Here is a 12,500-nt window from a genome sequence, read left to right as displayed (position 1 = left end):
TCTCTTAAATCCCTTGTCTTTGCTGACGTGTCTTACTCCATCCTCTCTTCCTCTTTTCCTCTTTCTTCATATTTTTTAATTTCTCTTTCTTTTCATCCGCTCAAGTTTCCTTTTAAACATTTATCCTTCTTCCTCTTGCCTTGTATTTTATTCCTCCTCCTCTTCCTTCTCTTCATTTTAAAGTGCTTTATTTTACTACCTTTTCTCCGTCTCGTTACTCTTTAGGAGTTTAGGTGTAATAAAAGTTAAATTTATTAGGCGTATCTTTAGTGTTACCCATCACTACTTCTGCTTTTTCCTTTTTCATTTCTTATCTTTTTTTATTTCATGATTTGTCATCAACTCTCCTCCTCTCATTTCTTTTTCAAACTTTTTCTTTCCTTACTTCGTACGGATTCTGTTACGCTTTAATCTCAGCTCTGAACTCTGATATTTGATTATTTAAAACTGTCATATTTACATCAGCTTACTTCCTCTCTCTCTCTCTCTCTCTCTCTCTCTCTCTCTCTCTCTCTCTCACACACACACACACACACACACACACACACACACACACACACACACACACACACCTGTCAGGTGTTATCAGCAGCTCTGAGCTGAAATGTCATCACAGTTATTAAAACAGATCAGAGAGAAAAGAGGAAGACTCTAAATCAATCAAACTTTAAAGGAGCAGTATGTAACTCTGACCCCTAGTGGTTAAAATGGGTACTGCAGTCTAAATTCTAAACATCATAGAGAGCTGTCTCCCCCCCCCCCCCCCCCTCACTCAGGTCACCATGTGGTGGACTCTGAAGCTTCAGTGTTTATCCAGCTCTGCATGGGTCTGTAAACCTTTCTGTGTTCTAACCTCTCTCCATTTTTCAAAAGCATCTCCAATATTGATCCTAGTTTGAGCACGTTTCTGCTCGTGGAGCTTATTAGAAACATGCAGAGGCTTTTTAGGTCGGGTACAATCACTTCTATCTGAACCACTTCTCTTGACCGCTTCCATCGCTGCAACACCTGTTGACCTGATAACTGCTCTCATATCTGACAAACCGAGGGGCGTCCAAAACGGCCGTGTGTGGGGGGGGGGTCTTAAAAGCGCCTACCTTCTCTGGTCCAAACAAATCCAGAGCATTCAGGAGCAGAATCTAAAGTTAGAAGGAGGACATACTGGCTTAAATCAAACAGTTGAAAAATATACTTTCATACTTTTTAATGGAAGTTTCAAACCAATCCCAAAAACCCAATATGCGGTGACTACGGCGTCGTAACAACCCCAGTAAGTGTTACTCTAGTGTGAATTAAAAGTCAACACATCCAGAGACAGAACTGTACTCGAGATAAATCTCTCAATGATTGATTTTAGCATTCAGAGTTTGTTCTGCGTCACATCTCTGCAGATCTCAGCTGTCACATCTGAACGAGGAACAGAGACGACACAGTTTGAAGGTCTGAGAGGATTTGCATTGCAGAGCTCTGATTTGCTTTGACAGTATAATGTTAGACACACAGTGCTGCTCAGAGGCTGATGGGGGGGCGAGGGGGGCGAGGGGGGTGGGGTGGGGTGGGGGGGGGGGGGTCAGAGCAGCAGTAATGCAGCACAGATGCAGGATGATGAGGTGTTCTGCCTCCACAATGAGGAGCAGTGTGTGAGTCTCCTCCTCCTCCTCAGCAGCAGGAGGTGTGAGGTAGGTAGATACAGATCTGGATGCTTAGTTTACAGTCTTCATGCTGATCCAGGATCAGGTCTGACTTTCAGACATGAACCCAAAGCAAACAGACGTCCTGGCAGAGGCTGCAGCAGGAGGTCACTTTATAATCAATGTTTCAATCTGACTTCAAAAGAAACCAGAGAAGACGGACACTTCAGTGTTTGTGCAGCAGAAAGATAAACGCCTTCTTCATCACATTGTGTGTTAAATTGATGACATCACTACGTTATGAGCGTTATTATTTCATCTTCATCTCTATTTCTGTGGCAGAGATGGAGGGTCAGAGGTTTAGTCATGAAACAAGCTTTAGAAGTCTGATCCGGAAAAACTTCAAGCTATGAATGAGAGGATGAACGGCTGGGATCAAGATGCATTGTGGTTAATGTAGGCACCACAAAGTAGAAGAACGTGTAGAATAAGAAGAATATTTCATCCTCAATTGTCAGTGTGAATTTATTATCTCATAATTTCAACTTTATTATCTCTCTTTTTTTTTTTTAACTGGCGGTAACGTGCTTCCATAGTCTCTTTATGACGTCTGAGGTAGCTTTTTTTTAGAAGTCTGAGAATATCTCTAAGAAGTAAAAACACAGTGAGATTGTCAAACTTGCACGATCACAGAAAGTAAAGAAGCAGCAGCTGATCTTTTGGAGGCGTGCAAAGTGGAGGAAAGTGCACGAGAACGACTCTCTGTGACACTCTAAATATTCCCACAAGTCCCTGCAGTGAAGCTCTTGGCTGGGGAAAACAGTCCGCTCTGCACGGAGAGTTAAGGGTTAAAAACACACTCACACACATGTTCTGGTGTTTTGTGACGTTTCCTGTGCGTTGGCTGTGGTTTTGGCTGCGGCGAGGGCCGAGGGCCGAGATCAACGGGGGCCATTGTTACCCCGAGTGAGAGAACCCGACCATTCTTTCCACTTTCCATTTCAGCTCGTCTCTGATTATTTCTCTAATGTGACACGTTGTATGTGTCGAGTGAGAAACCAGAAATAAACCCAACCCGGTTAGCTGCATGCAGTCTCTCTCTCTCTCTGAACAGCAGCACGTTGAGTTTGAAGTTTGTTTGCTGAGTTCACAATAATCTGCATGTCTCTTTTCTTATCCAACCGCTTGTATCTGCAGACAATAAGAAGTCCGTGTTTGAAGTCAAACGTTTTTTTTAAATCGCTGCCGATAGATTGCTTCAGCCGGCAGCAGTGAGTCGACATTAAAGAGGACATATCCTCCCCCTCCTCCACCTTTTCAAACAGTCCCCTGTGGTCTAAATGAAACATCTGTGCTGTGCTTTGGTCAAAATATAACATGAATCAAGCACCAGAGGAGGTTTGTGACCCTGTATAAACCAGCTCTCTCAGAACGCTCCGTTTTTGTGTGTGTGTCTCTTTAAATGTAATGACCCCCCCCCCCCCCCCCCCGTAGACATCACTCCTCTGTAGAGAGAATAAAAATGGCCGACCTGTAAAAAGGTTTTCCTGTAGGCTGGGGGTGGAGTCCATGGGTGGAGATACCAGGGGAGGGGAGGGGATTTTTTTTTTTTACCAGAATCCCACTGTGACATCACAAGGAGAGCACATTAGAAACAAAGCATTTTCCTCTGTGTTGTAAGACTTATGCAGACCACAAACAAAGGACTGGATGGGTTTATTTCACATTTTGTGGGTCAGTAGACTCTCAGGTTACCCAGATATATGTTCAAAAACACTTAATGTCATCTGATTAAAGCTATAACTTGATCCCGACAGAGAGAGTTATAATGTCGAGCTCTGCTTTAGACCCTCCAAAATATCAAAGATTAGTCCAAGGTTTACTCCTCTTTAAAGCAACGCTATGACTCCATCCATGCAGCCTGAGGTACAGAGTGCTCCAGCTCTCCCGGTTACTCAGAACACTCTGTACCTCCTCGATACGTTTTGTGTTTTTTTTTTTTATTTGTGCACGTTCATCTAAAATCTTTCCGTCTTATGTTTGACGGCGCTCCAGGGTTGTATGGAAAAGCTCAAATTAAGAAACTCAAACAACAGTGAGACATGACACATTACAGCGATTTTAAAGTCTCTGCATTGGCTACCCATTTGTTTTAGAATAGATTTTAAAGATTATCTTATTGGTTTTTAAAGCTCTTCAGCTTTGCGCCCCCCCCAGTTATCCGATTTGCTTTTAACTTATGAGCCCACCAGAGCTCTCAGGTCTTATGGAAGTGAAACCTACGGTGAGGCATCTTTTTATTGCAATGGCCCCCGTCTGTGGAACAATTTACCAGGAGACCTGAGTGCAGAACACAATGTAAACATTTTTAAAAGCAAACTCAAGACCTACCTTTTTAGTCGAGCTTTTAACTGAATCTCATTTTGAACCTCCTGTGTTTCCTCATGTAGAATAAATTGTAGTGTTTCCTCAGTACCTCTTCTTATCTAGTTATTTTTACCTTGGATTGTGGGATAGGGGGTGGGGGAGGTGAGTCATGTTGTTGCTGTTTGATTTATGTTGATGTAAAAGCACTTTGGGATACATTTGTTAAAGTTTGATTGATCGATTGAATGTGAGTTCTCGCCAGAGGCATGAAAACTGGAGGGAAAAGATTCTCTAAGTTCCTTAGTGTATCTCTTTTTAAGATGATTTTTTATTCATTAAGCGAGCGAGGTTATCCTGCATGTGCCTGGTTTCTTGTTGGTGTATTTTTACCACCTGCAGTTTGTCGAGTAAGGACTGGGCGTTGGGTTGAATTTGGATCAATGCTGACTTGTTGAAGTCTTTTTTTAGTCTCTTCTGTCTCTTAACCATCAACCCGCTCTCTGTTAGTGATTGATCGCTCTCTGGGCTGCTGGACCTTTAGCTAACTGCACGACTTTGGTCTTTGTTCTTCCTGGAGTGCAACCTCTTAACTCTTCCCCAGTGTGTCCTCTTGTCTTGTATCTTTTTAAACTAAACCTGAGTCTTGTCTCCTGAATCCTCACGGTCCTCGTCCTCTTTGTCCTTGAGGTAGTCTAGATGGATTCACCTGAAGTCTCCTGATTCCTCTTCGTTGTACGTAGGTGTTTGCCTCCTTTGTCTCCTTTCATGGGTCCTATCCCCTTCTCGTGTCCTTGTCTACTGGCGTCCTGTCTTCTGAGAACCTGAACAGTTTTTTGTGGAGGTTTATAAATTGACCCTCCTGCCGTCACCCTCAGCGCTGGGCTGCAGCTCCGCGAGCTGTAACTTGGTTCTGACGGACGCCCAGGGGGAGTTCACGTCGCCCTGCTACCCCCTGAAATACCCCAATTCTCAGGCCTGTAAGTGGACCCTGCAGGCCCCTGCCGGCTTCATCATCCAGCTCTCCTTCCTCGACTTCGACCTGGAGGAGGCGCCGGGCTGCATCTACGACCGCGTGGTGGTGAACACCGGAAACGTGGACGTCCGGTTCTGCGGCCCGACGGCCAACGGGCTGACGCTGAACTCGACGGGGAACGTGATGGAGCTGTCGTTCACCTCCGACTTCAGCGTGCAGAAGAGGGGGTTCAGTGTTAGCTTCAGACACGGTAGGTTCAGGGTTGGACTCCAGGATCCTGCTCTGCAAAGGTAGACTAACAACTGAAGGCTAACCCAATGCTAATCGGACAATTGATGAGCTAAGAGCAGGTTGAGGTTTCGTTTGATGGTCTTATTAACCTGCCTGAATACTGACTATGTGATGTCATGATCCAGGATCATGGACCTGAGATTTAATGGTATTATACTCTGATAAACCTGAAAGTTCTGCCTGAAAAAACAAAACTCAACATGCATGTAAAAGGTAGAGCCGGACAGAAATGGTATTATTTGAACAGAAAAATCTTCTAGCGTGTAAAGATCCCTGATTACTGAATGGTCAGCTTTAATAATTCTATGATCCAATCATGGCAAAGAACTCATCTGTGGACGCCCCGTGTTGGCTCATCTGAAAGCTAATGTGTCATAGCAGAGGCTGATTTTTGCTGTCGTATTCAGTTACGACCACGGTTGTGTATTTTTGGCTGCAGAAGTTTAGTGCAAGGTGATCTGTGTTTATCTGTGATTATAGCTCTACCAAACACCAAGGAGCCATCATTTATCACCATGTAGCGTCATTTAGCACAATATAGCATCATGTAGCATCATTTAGCTCCATCATTCAGCACCACTTAGCATTATGTAGCATTGTGTATCATCATTTAGCACAATTTAGCATCTTGTAGCAACATTTAGCTCCATAATTCAGCACCATTTAGCATTATGTAGCATTGTGTATCATCATTTAGCACCATGTAGCGTCATTTAGCACAATATAGCACAATATAGCATCATGTAGCATCATTTAGCTCCATCATTCAGCACCATTTAGCATTATGTAAAATTGTGTATCATCATTTAGCACAATTTAGCATCATTCAGCACCATTTAGCATTATGTAGCATTGTGTATCATCATTTAGCACAATTTAGCATCATGTAGCACCGTTTAGCAACATGTAGCATCATTTAACATCATTAAGCTCCATCATTCAGCGTTTGTGAGCGCTGGACATGAATAATGTTGAGATAACAGCGTCTCCTCTCTCCTCTGATTCTTACTCATAAATCATTAAGGCCACCTTTGGCGTCAGCAATGTTTTGGGTGCCTGAAAACAGAACGTTTTGAAAAATGGCGCCGTCCCTGTCACTGTCTAAACTTGAAATTCTCTGTATTGGGATAGGAAGGGTTAAAAACTAAAAACACAAAGGTCAGACCTCCCCCTGCTTAAGTCAGTGCCCCAGGTGGGCCACCCCTGTTAAAAAAGTCTGGACACTCCCCTTCACCAGGACCATCAACTTACTAGATGGCGCGGCCGTATCCAGATGCCGTCCGGGTTGCTCCGCTGAGGCTGTGTGTTTTTTTCTTTATTTATATTGTTTTTGTGAACTTTTTTACATCAGCTCTTTCAGCAAAGATAACTTATGACCGAAATATGCTTTTGGACATAAGGAGACTGGTCACAAACACAGTTTCCGGCTGTTGCAACGATGATCAGTGGTTGCCGGTCGAACTCCTGCGTAACACAACACAGGATGGGAACAATGGCCGGAGGAGGAAAAAGCAACGCGGAAGACGAGGTGGTGTCCAAAACAGGCTAAGAACTCCTTAGCCACCCCTGCCAAGCATCCTTCTTGCCAACGTCCAGTCCCTGGATAACAAAATGGATGATTTGAGGGGTAGGGTAAAATACCAATGGCACATGAGGGACTGTAACATCATCTGCCTGACGGAAACTTGGCTCACTCCTGTGGTGCCGGATCAAGACATCATGCCATCGAACTCGTTCTCTGTGTTTCGCAAGGACAGGACGGAGGAATCTGGCAAGTCAAAGGGTGGAGGGGTTTGTTTTATGACCAACAACAGCTGGTGTAACCCACAAAACATTAAAACTCTCTCCAACTCCTGCTTAGTTTACGGAAGTTGTGACGGACTTCATAGCAACGCTGGTAGACGGCGCCGTTCCTATGGTGTTTGTCAGGATTTTCCTGAACCAGAAGCCATGGGTGGATAAATCTATCTGCACCGCTGTGAACGAACGGACCGCTTCATACAACTCGTCACTTCTCACCGGCAGGACGGAGAAATACAAAGCTGCGTCTTACAGACTGAGACTGAGAAGACGCTAAGCGGAGGTACAGGGACAAAGTGGAATCACAGTTCCAGCAGCATGATTCAAGGAGCTTATGGCAAGGACTGCAGACAATTACTGACTACAGGAAAAGAGCCCATGTCTCTGTGAGTGCAGACGCTGCTCTTGCTGACGAACTGAATGACTTTTATGCGCGATTCGAGGCTAATGCTAGCACCGCTAACGTTAGCATGCCAATTGATGCAGCGAGCAGGATCTCCGAGGCCGGAGCGGCACACTCGCACCCGCTCACTGTGTCAGAGCACGACGTCTGGAGGACACTGAGAAAGGTAAACACCAGGAAGGCTGCCGGGCCAGATGGCATCTCTGGCAGAGTGCTGAAGTCCTGTGCCGACCTGTTAGCTCCAGTGTTTATCACCATCTTCAACCTCTCCCTGAGTCAGTCTGTGGTCCCATCTTCAACCTGAGTCAGTCTGTGGTCCCATCTTCAACCTCTCCCTGAGTCAGTCTGTGGTCCCATCTTCAACCTGAGTCAGTCTGTGGTCCCATCTTCAACCTCTCCCTGAGTCAGTCTGTGGTCCCATCTTCAACCTCTCCCTGAGTCAGTCTGTGGTCCCATCTTCAACCTCTCCCTGAGTCAGTCTGTGGTCCCATCTTCAACCTCTCCCTGAGTCAGTCTGTGGTCCCATCTTCAACCTGAGTCAGTCTGTGGTCCCATCTTCAACCTCTCCCTGAGTCAGTCTGTGGTCCCATCTTCGACATCTCCCTGAGTCAGTCTGTGGTCCCATCTTCAACGTCTCCCTGAGTCAGTCTGTGGACCCATCTTCAACCTCTCCCTGAGTCAGTCTGTGGACCCATCTTCAACCTGAGTCAGTCTGTGGTCCCATCTTCAACCTCTCCCTGAGTCAGTCTGTGGTCCCATCTTCAACCTGAGTCAGTCTGTGGACCCATCTTCAACCTGAGTCAGTCTGTGGTCCCATCTTCAACGTCTCCCTGAGTCAGTCTGTGGACCCATCTTCAACCTCTCCCTGAGTCAGTCTGTGGACCCATCTTCAACCTGAGTCAGTCTGTGGTCCCATCTTCAACCTCTCCCTGAGTCAGTCTGTGGTCCCATCTTCAACCTGAGTCAGTCTGTGGTCCCATCTTCAACCTCTCCCTGAGTCAGTCTGTGGTCCCATCTTCAACCTCTCCCTGAGTCAGTCTGTGGTCCCATCTTCAACCTCTCCCTGAGTCAGTCTGTGGTCCCATCTTCAACCTCTCCCTGAGTCAGTCTGTGGTCCCATCTTCAACCTCTCCCTGAGTCAGTCTGTGGTCCCATCTTCAACCTGAGTCAGTCTGTGGTCCCATCTTCAACGTCTCCCCGAGTCAGTCTGTGGTCCCATCTTCAACGTCTCCCTGAGTCAGTCTGTGGTCCCATCTTCAACCTCTCCCTGAGTCAGTCTGTGGTCCCATCTTCAACCTCTCCCTGAGTCAGTCTGTGGTCCCCACATGCCTGAAAAAAGCCATTATTGTCCCTGTACCGAAGAATGCCTCTCCAGCTTGCCTTAATGACTATCGCCCAGTAGCATTCACCTCAGAAGGGATGAAGTGCTTTGAGAGACTCATCAAGATGCAAATCTGCTCCTTGCTCCCGAGTCTCTGGATCCACTTCAGTTCGCATACAGACTGAACAGATCCACAGATGATGCTGTCTCCCAGGTACTGCACACCACCCTCACCCATCTGGACAGAAGGAAGGGGGACTATGTGAGACTACTGTTCATTGATTTTAGTTCAGCTTTCAACATTATAGTCCCCGCCAACCTCCATTCCAAGCTGATCAACCTCAGACTTAACACCTCCCTATGTGCTTGGATCCTGGACTTCCTGACGAACAGATCCCAGGTGGTCAAAGTGGGCAGACACACCTCCAGCCCCTGCACCCTCAACACCGGAGCACCACAGGGCTGTGTCCTCAGCCCCCTGCTCTTCACCCTGTACACACATGACTGTGTGGCCACAAGCAGCTCCAACATCGTCGTGAAATTTGCAGATGACACGGTGGTTGTTGGTCGCATCAGCAACAATGATTAGCAGACGTATACAGGGGAGGTTGGAAACCTGTCACAGTGGTGCCAGGACAACAACCTGCTCCTGAACGTCAGCAAAACCAAGGAGCTGATTGTGGACTTCAGGAGAGGACAGCAGAAGGATTACACCCCACTGAGAATTGATGGGACGCTGGTGGACAGGGTGTACCCCTGTACCTGGGGGTGCACATGTCTGAGGATTTAACATGGACAACCCACATAGACAGTCAGGTGAAGAGGGCGAGGCAGCGCCTCTATCACCTCAGACAGCTGAGGAAATTCAAAGTCTCTGTGAAGGTCCTGAAGACTTTTTATTTCGGAGCGGTGGAGAGTGTGCTGACTGGAAACATCACCCAGTGGTACGGGAACAGCACTGTACGTGACCGAAGAGCCCTGCAGAGGGTGCTGAAGTCAGCAGAGCGTTCCATGGGTACAACACTCCCCACCCTCCAGGACATCTTCACAAGGAGGAGCACAGCCAGGGCAAACAGGATCATGAGTGATCCCCACCACCCAGGTAACGGACTGTTTACATGGCTACCCTCTGGCAGGCGCCTTCGACACATCAAGGCGAACACAGAAAGACTCAGGAAGAGCTTCTTTCCTCCGGCTGTCCGGACTGTTAACTCCACTCTCCTCAGTTAAAAACAAAACAGAACTGTGACTACATGATGCACACACACCACACATTCTAATCTGCACATTGCACTTTGACACCCTGGACACTTTACACACTGACACTTTACACACTGACACTTTACACTGTTTACATTATTCTATATTTCATATATTGTACATTCAAATAATTATTTTATTTATTTTTTACATTATATTCTATTTTACTGTATATATGTATATTAGTAATTTGAGTGTTTATTGCATGGCCTTGTGGAACAGTCTTTACATTTCACTGCACATCTGTATGAGCATGTGACAAATAAAAATCTTGAATCTTGAATCTTGAATGTACAGTCTGATGCAGCGTTAGCGTTAGTGATTAGGTCACACAGAAGTAGTTTGTGTGTGTGTGTGTGTGTGTGTGTGTGTGTGTGTGTGTGTGTGTGTGTGTTGGTTTGACTTTCTGCCAGTCGTGGTTGAAATCAGATTTGACGTTTGTCTGTTTGGTAAAATAAAAAACATGGATGAAGTTTTTCTTTGTCTGTAAGATGAATTTGAACTCTTCTTATTTTCTCCTTGTTTCCTTTCCTACCTTTGTTTTCTGTCTTCATCGCTCTCTTTGCTTACTTTTCCTCCTCCGCTCTCCTCCATCCTACCTTCCTCTCCTCCTTCCTACCGTCCTCTCCACCTTCCTACCATCCTTTCTTCCTTCCTACCATCCTCTCCTCTTCTTCCCTCTCCTCCTTCCTACCATCCTTTCTTCCTTCCTACCATCCTCTCCTCCTCTTCTTCCCTCTCCTCCTTCCAACCATCGTTTCCTCCTTCCTACCATTCTCTCCTCCTTCCTACCTTCCTCTCCTCCTTCCTACCGTCCGCTTCACCTTCCTACCATCCTTTCTTCCTTCCTACCATCCTCTCCTCTTCTTCCCTCTCCTCCTTCCTACCATCCTTTCTTCCTTCCTACCATCCTCTCCTCCTCTTCTTCCCTCTCCTCCTTCCAACCATCGTTTCCTCCTTCCTACCATTCTCTCCTCCTTCCTACATCCTCTCCTCCTTCCTACCATCCTCTCCTCTTCTTCCCTCTCCTCCTTCCTACCATCCTCTCCTCCTCTTCCCTCTCCTCCTTCCTACCATCCTCTCCTCCTCTTCCCTCTCCTCCTTCCAACCATCCTCTCCTCCTTCCTACCATCCTCTCCTCATCCTACCATCCTCTCCTCCATCCTACCATCCTCTCCTCCTCTTCTTCCCTCTCCTCCATCCTACCTTCCTCTCCTCCTTCCTACCATCCTCTCCTCCATCCTACCATCCTCTCCTCCTTATTACCGTCCTCTCCTCCTTCCTACCATCCTCTCCTCCTCTTCTTCCCTCTCCTCCTTCCAACCATCCTCTCCTCCATCCTACCATCCTCTTCTCCTCTTCTTCCCTCTCCTCCATCCTACCTTCCTCTCCTCCTTCCTACCATCCTCTCCTCCATCCTACCATCCTCTCCTCCATCCTACCTTCCTCTCCATCCTACCATCCTCTTCTCCTCTTCTTCCCTCTCCTCCATCCTACCGTCCTCTCCTCCATCCTACCATCCTCTCCTCCATCCTACCATCCTCTCCTCCATCCTACCATCCTCTTCTCCTCTTTTTCCCTCTCCTCCATCCTACCGTCCTCTCCTCCATCCTACCATCCTCTCCTCCATCCTACCATCTTCTTCTCCTCTTCTTCCCTCTCCTCCTTCCAACCATCCTCTCCTCCATCCTACCATCCTCTTCTCCTCTTTTTCCCTCTCCTCCATCCTACCGTCCTCTCCTCCTTACTACCGTCCTCTCCTCCTTCCTACCATCCTCTTCTCTTCTTCCCTCTCCTCCATCCTACCGTCCTCTCCTCCTTACTACCGTCCTCTCCTCCTTCCTACCATCCTCTCCTCCTTCCTACCTTCCTCTCCTCCTTCCTACCATCATTCCCTCCTCTCCTCCGTCCTCTCCTCCTTCCTACCATCCTCTTCTCCTCTTCTTCCCTCTCCTCCATCCTACCGTCCTCTCCTCCATCCTACCATCCTCTCCTCCATCCTACCATCCTCTTCTCCTCTTCTTCCCTCTCCTCCATCCTACCATCCTCTCCTCCATCCTACCATCTTCTTCTCCTCTTCTTCCCTCTCCTCCTTCCAACCATCCTCTCCTCCATCCTACCATCCTCTCCTCCATCCTACCATCCTCTCCTCCATCCTACCATCCTCTTCTCCTCTTTTTCCCTCTCCTCCATCCTACCGTCCTCTCCTCCATCCTACCATCCTCTCCTCCATCCTACCATCTTCTTCTCCTCTTCTTCCCTCTCCTCCTTCCAACCATCCTCTCCTCCATCCTCTCCTCCATCCTACCATCCTCTCCTCCATCCTACCATCCTCTTCTCCTCTTTTTCCCTCTCCTCCATCCTACCATCCTCTTCTCCTCTTTTTCCCTCTCCTCCATCCTACCGTCCTCTCCTCCTTACTACCGTCCTCTCCTCCTTCCTACCATCCTCTTC

At 47.1% G+C, this 12,500-nt stretch overlaps 1 protein-coding gene across 1 annotated transcript in view; it reads left to right on the top strand.

Annotated features, from left to right (window-relative positions):
• Positions 1 to 12,500, top strand: part of adgrg6 (adhesion G protein-coupled receptor G6) — a 93,705-nt gene that overhangs the window by 19,440 nt on the left and 61,765 nt on the right. The window contains 1 exon segment of the mRNA XM_065964093.1: positions 4,874 to 5,221. Within this exon segment, the coding sequence (XP_065820165.1) occupies positions 4,874 to 5,221 (348 nt within the window).

The sequence above is a fragment of the Labrus bergylta genome, chromosome 15, assembly GCF_963930695.1.
Source record: "Labrus bergylta chromosome 15, fLabBer1.1, whole genome shotgun sequence".
Taxonomy (NCBI): Eukaryota; Metazoa; Chordata; class Actinopteri; order Labriformes; family Labridae; genus Labrus; species Labrus bergylta.
This window is presented reverse-complemented; position numbering and strand designations above follow the sequence as displayed.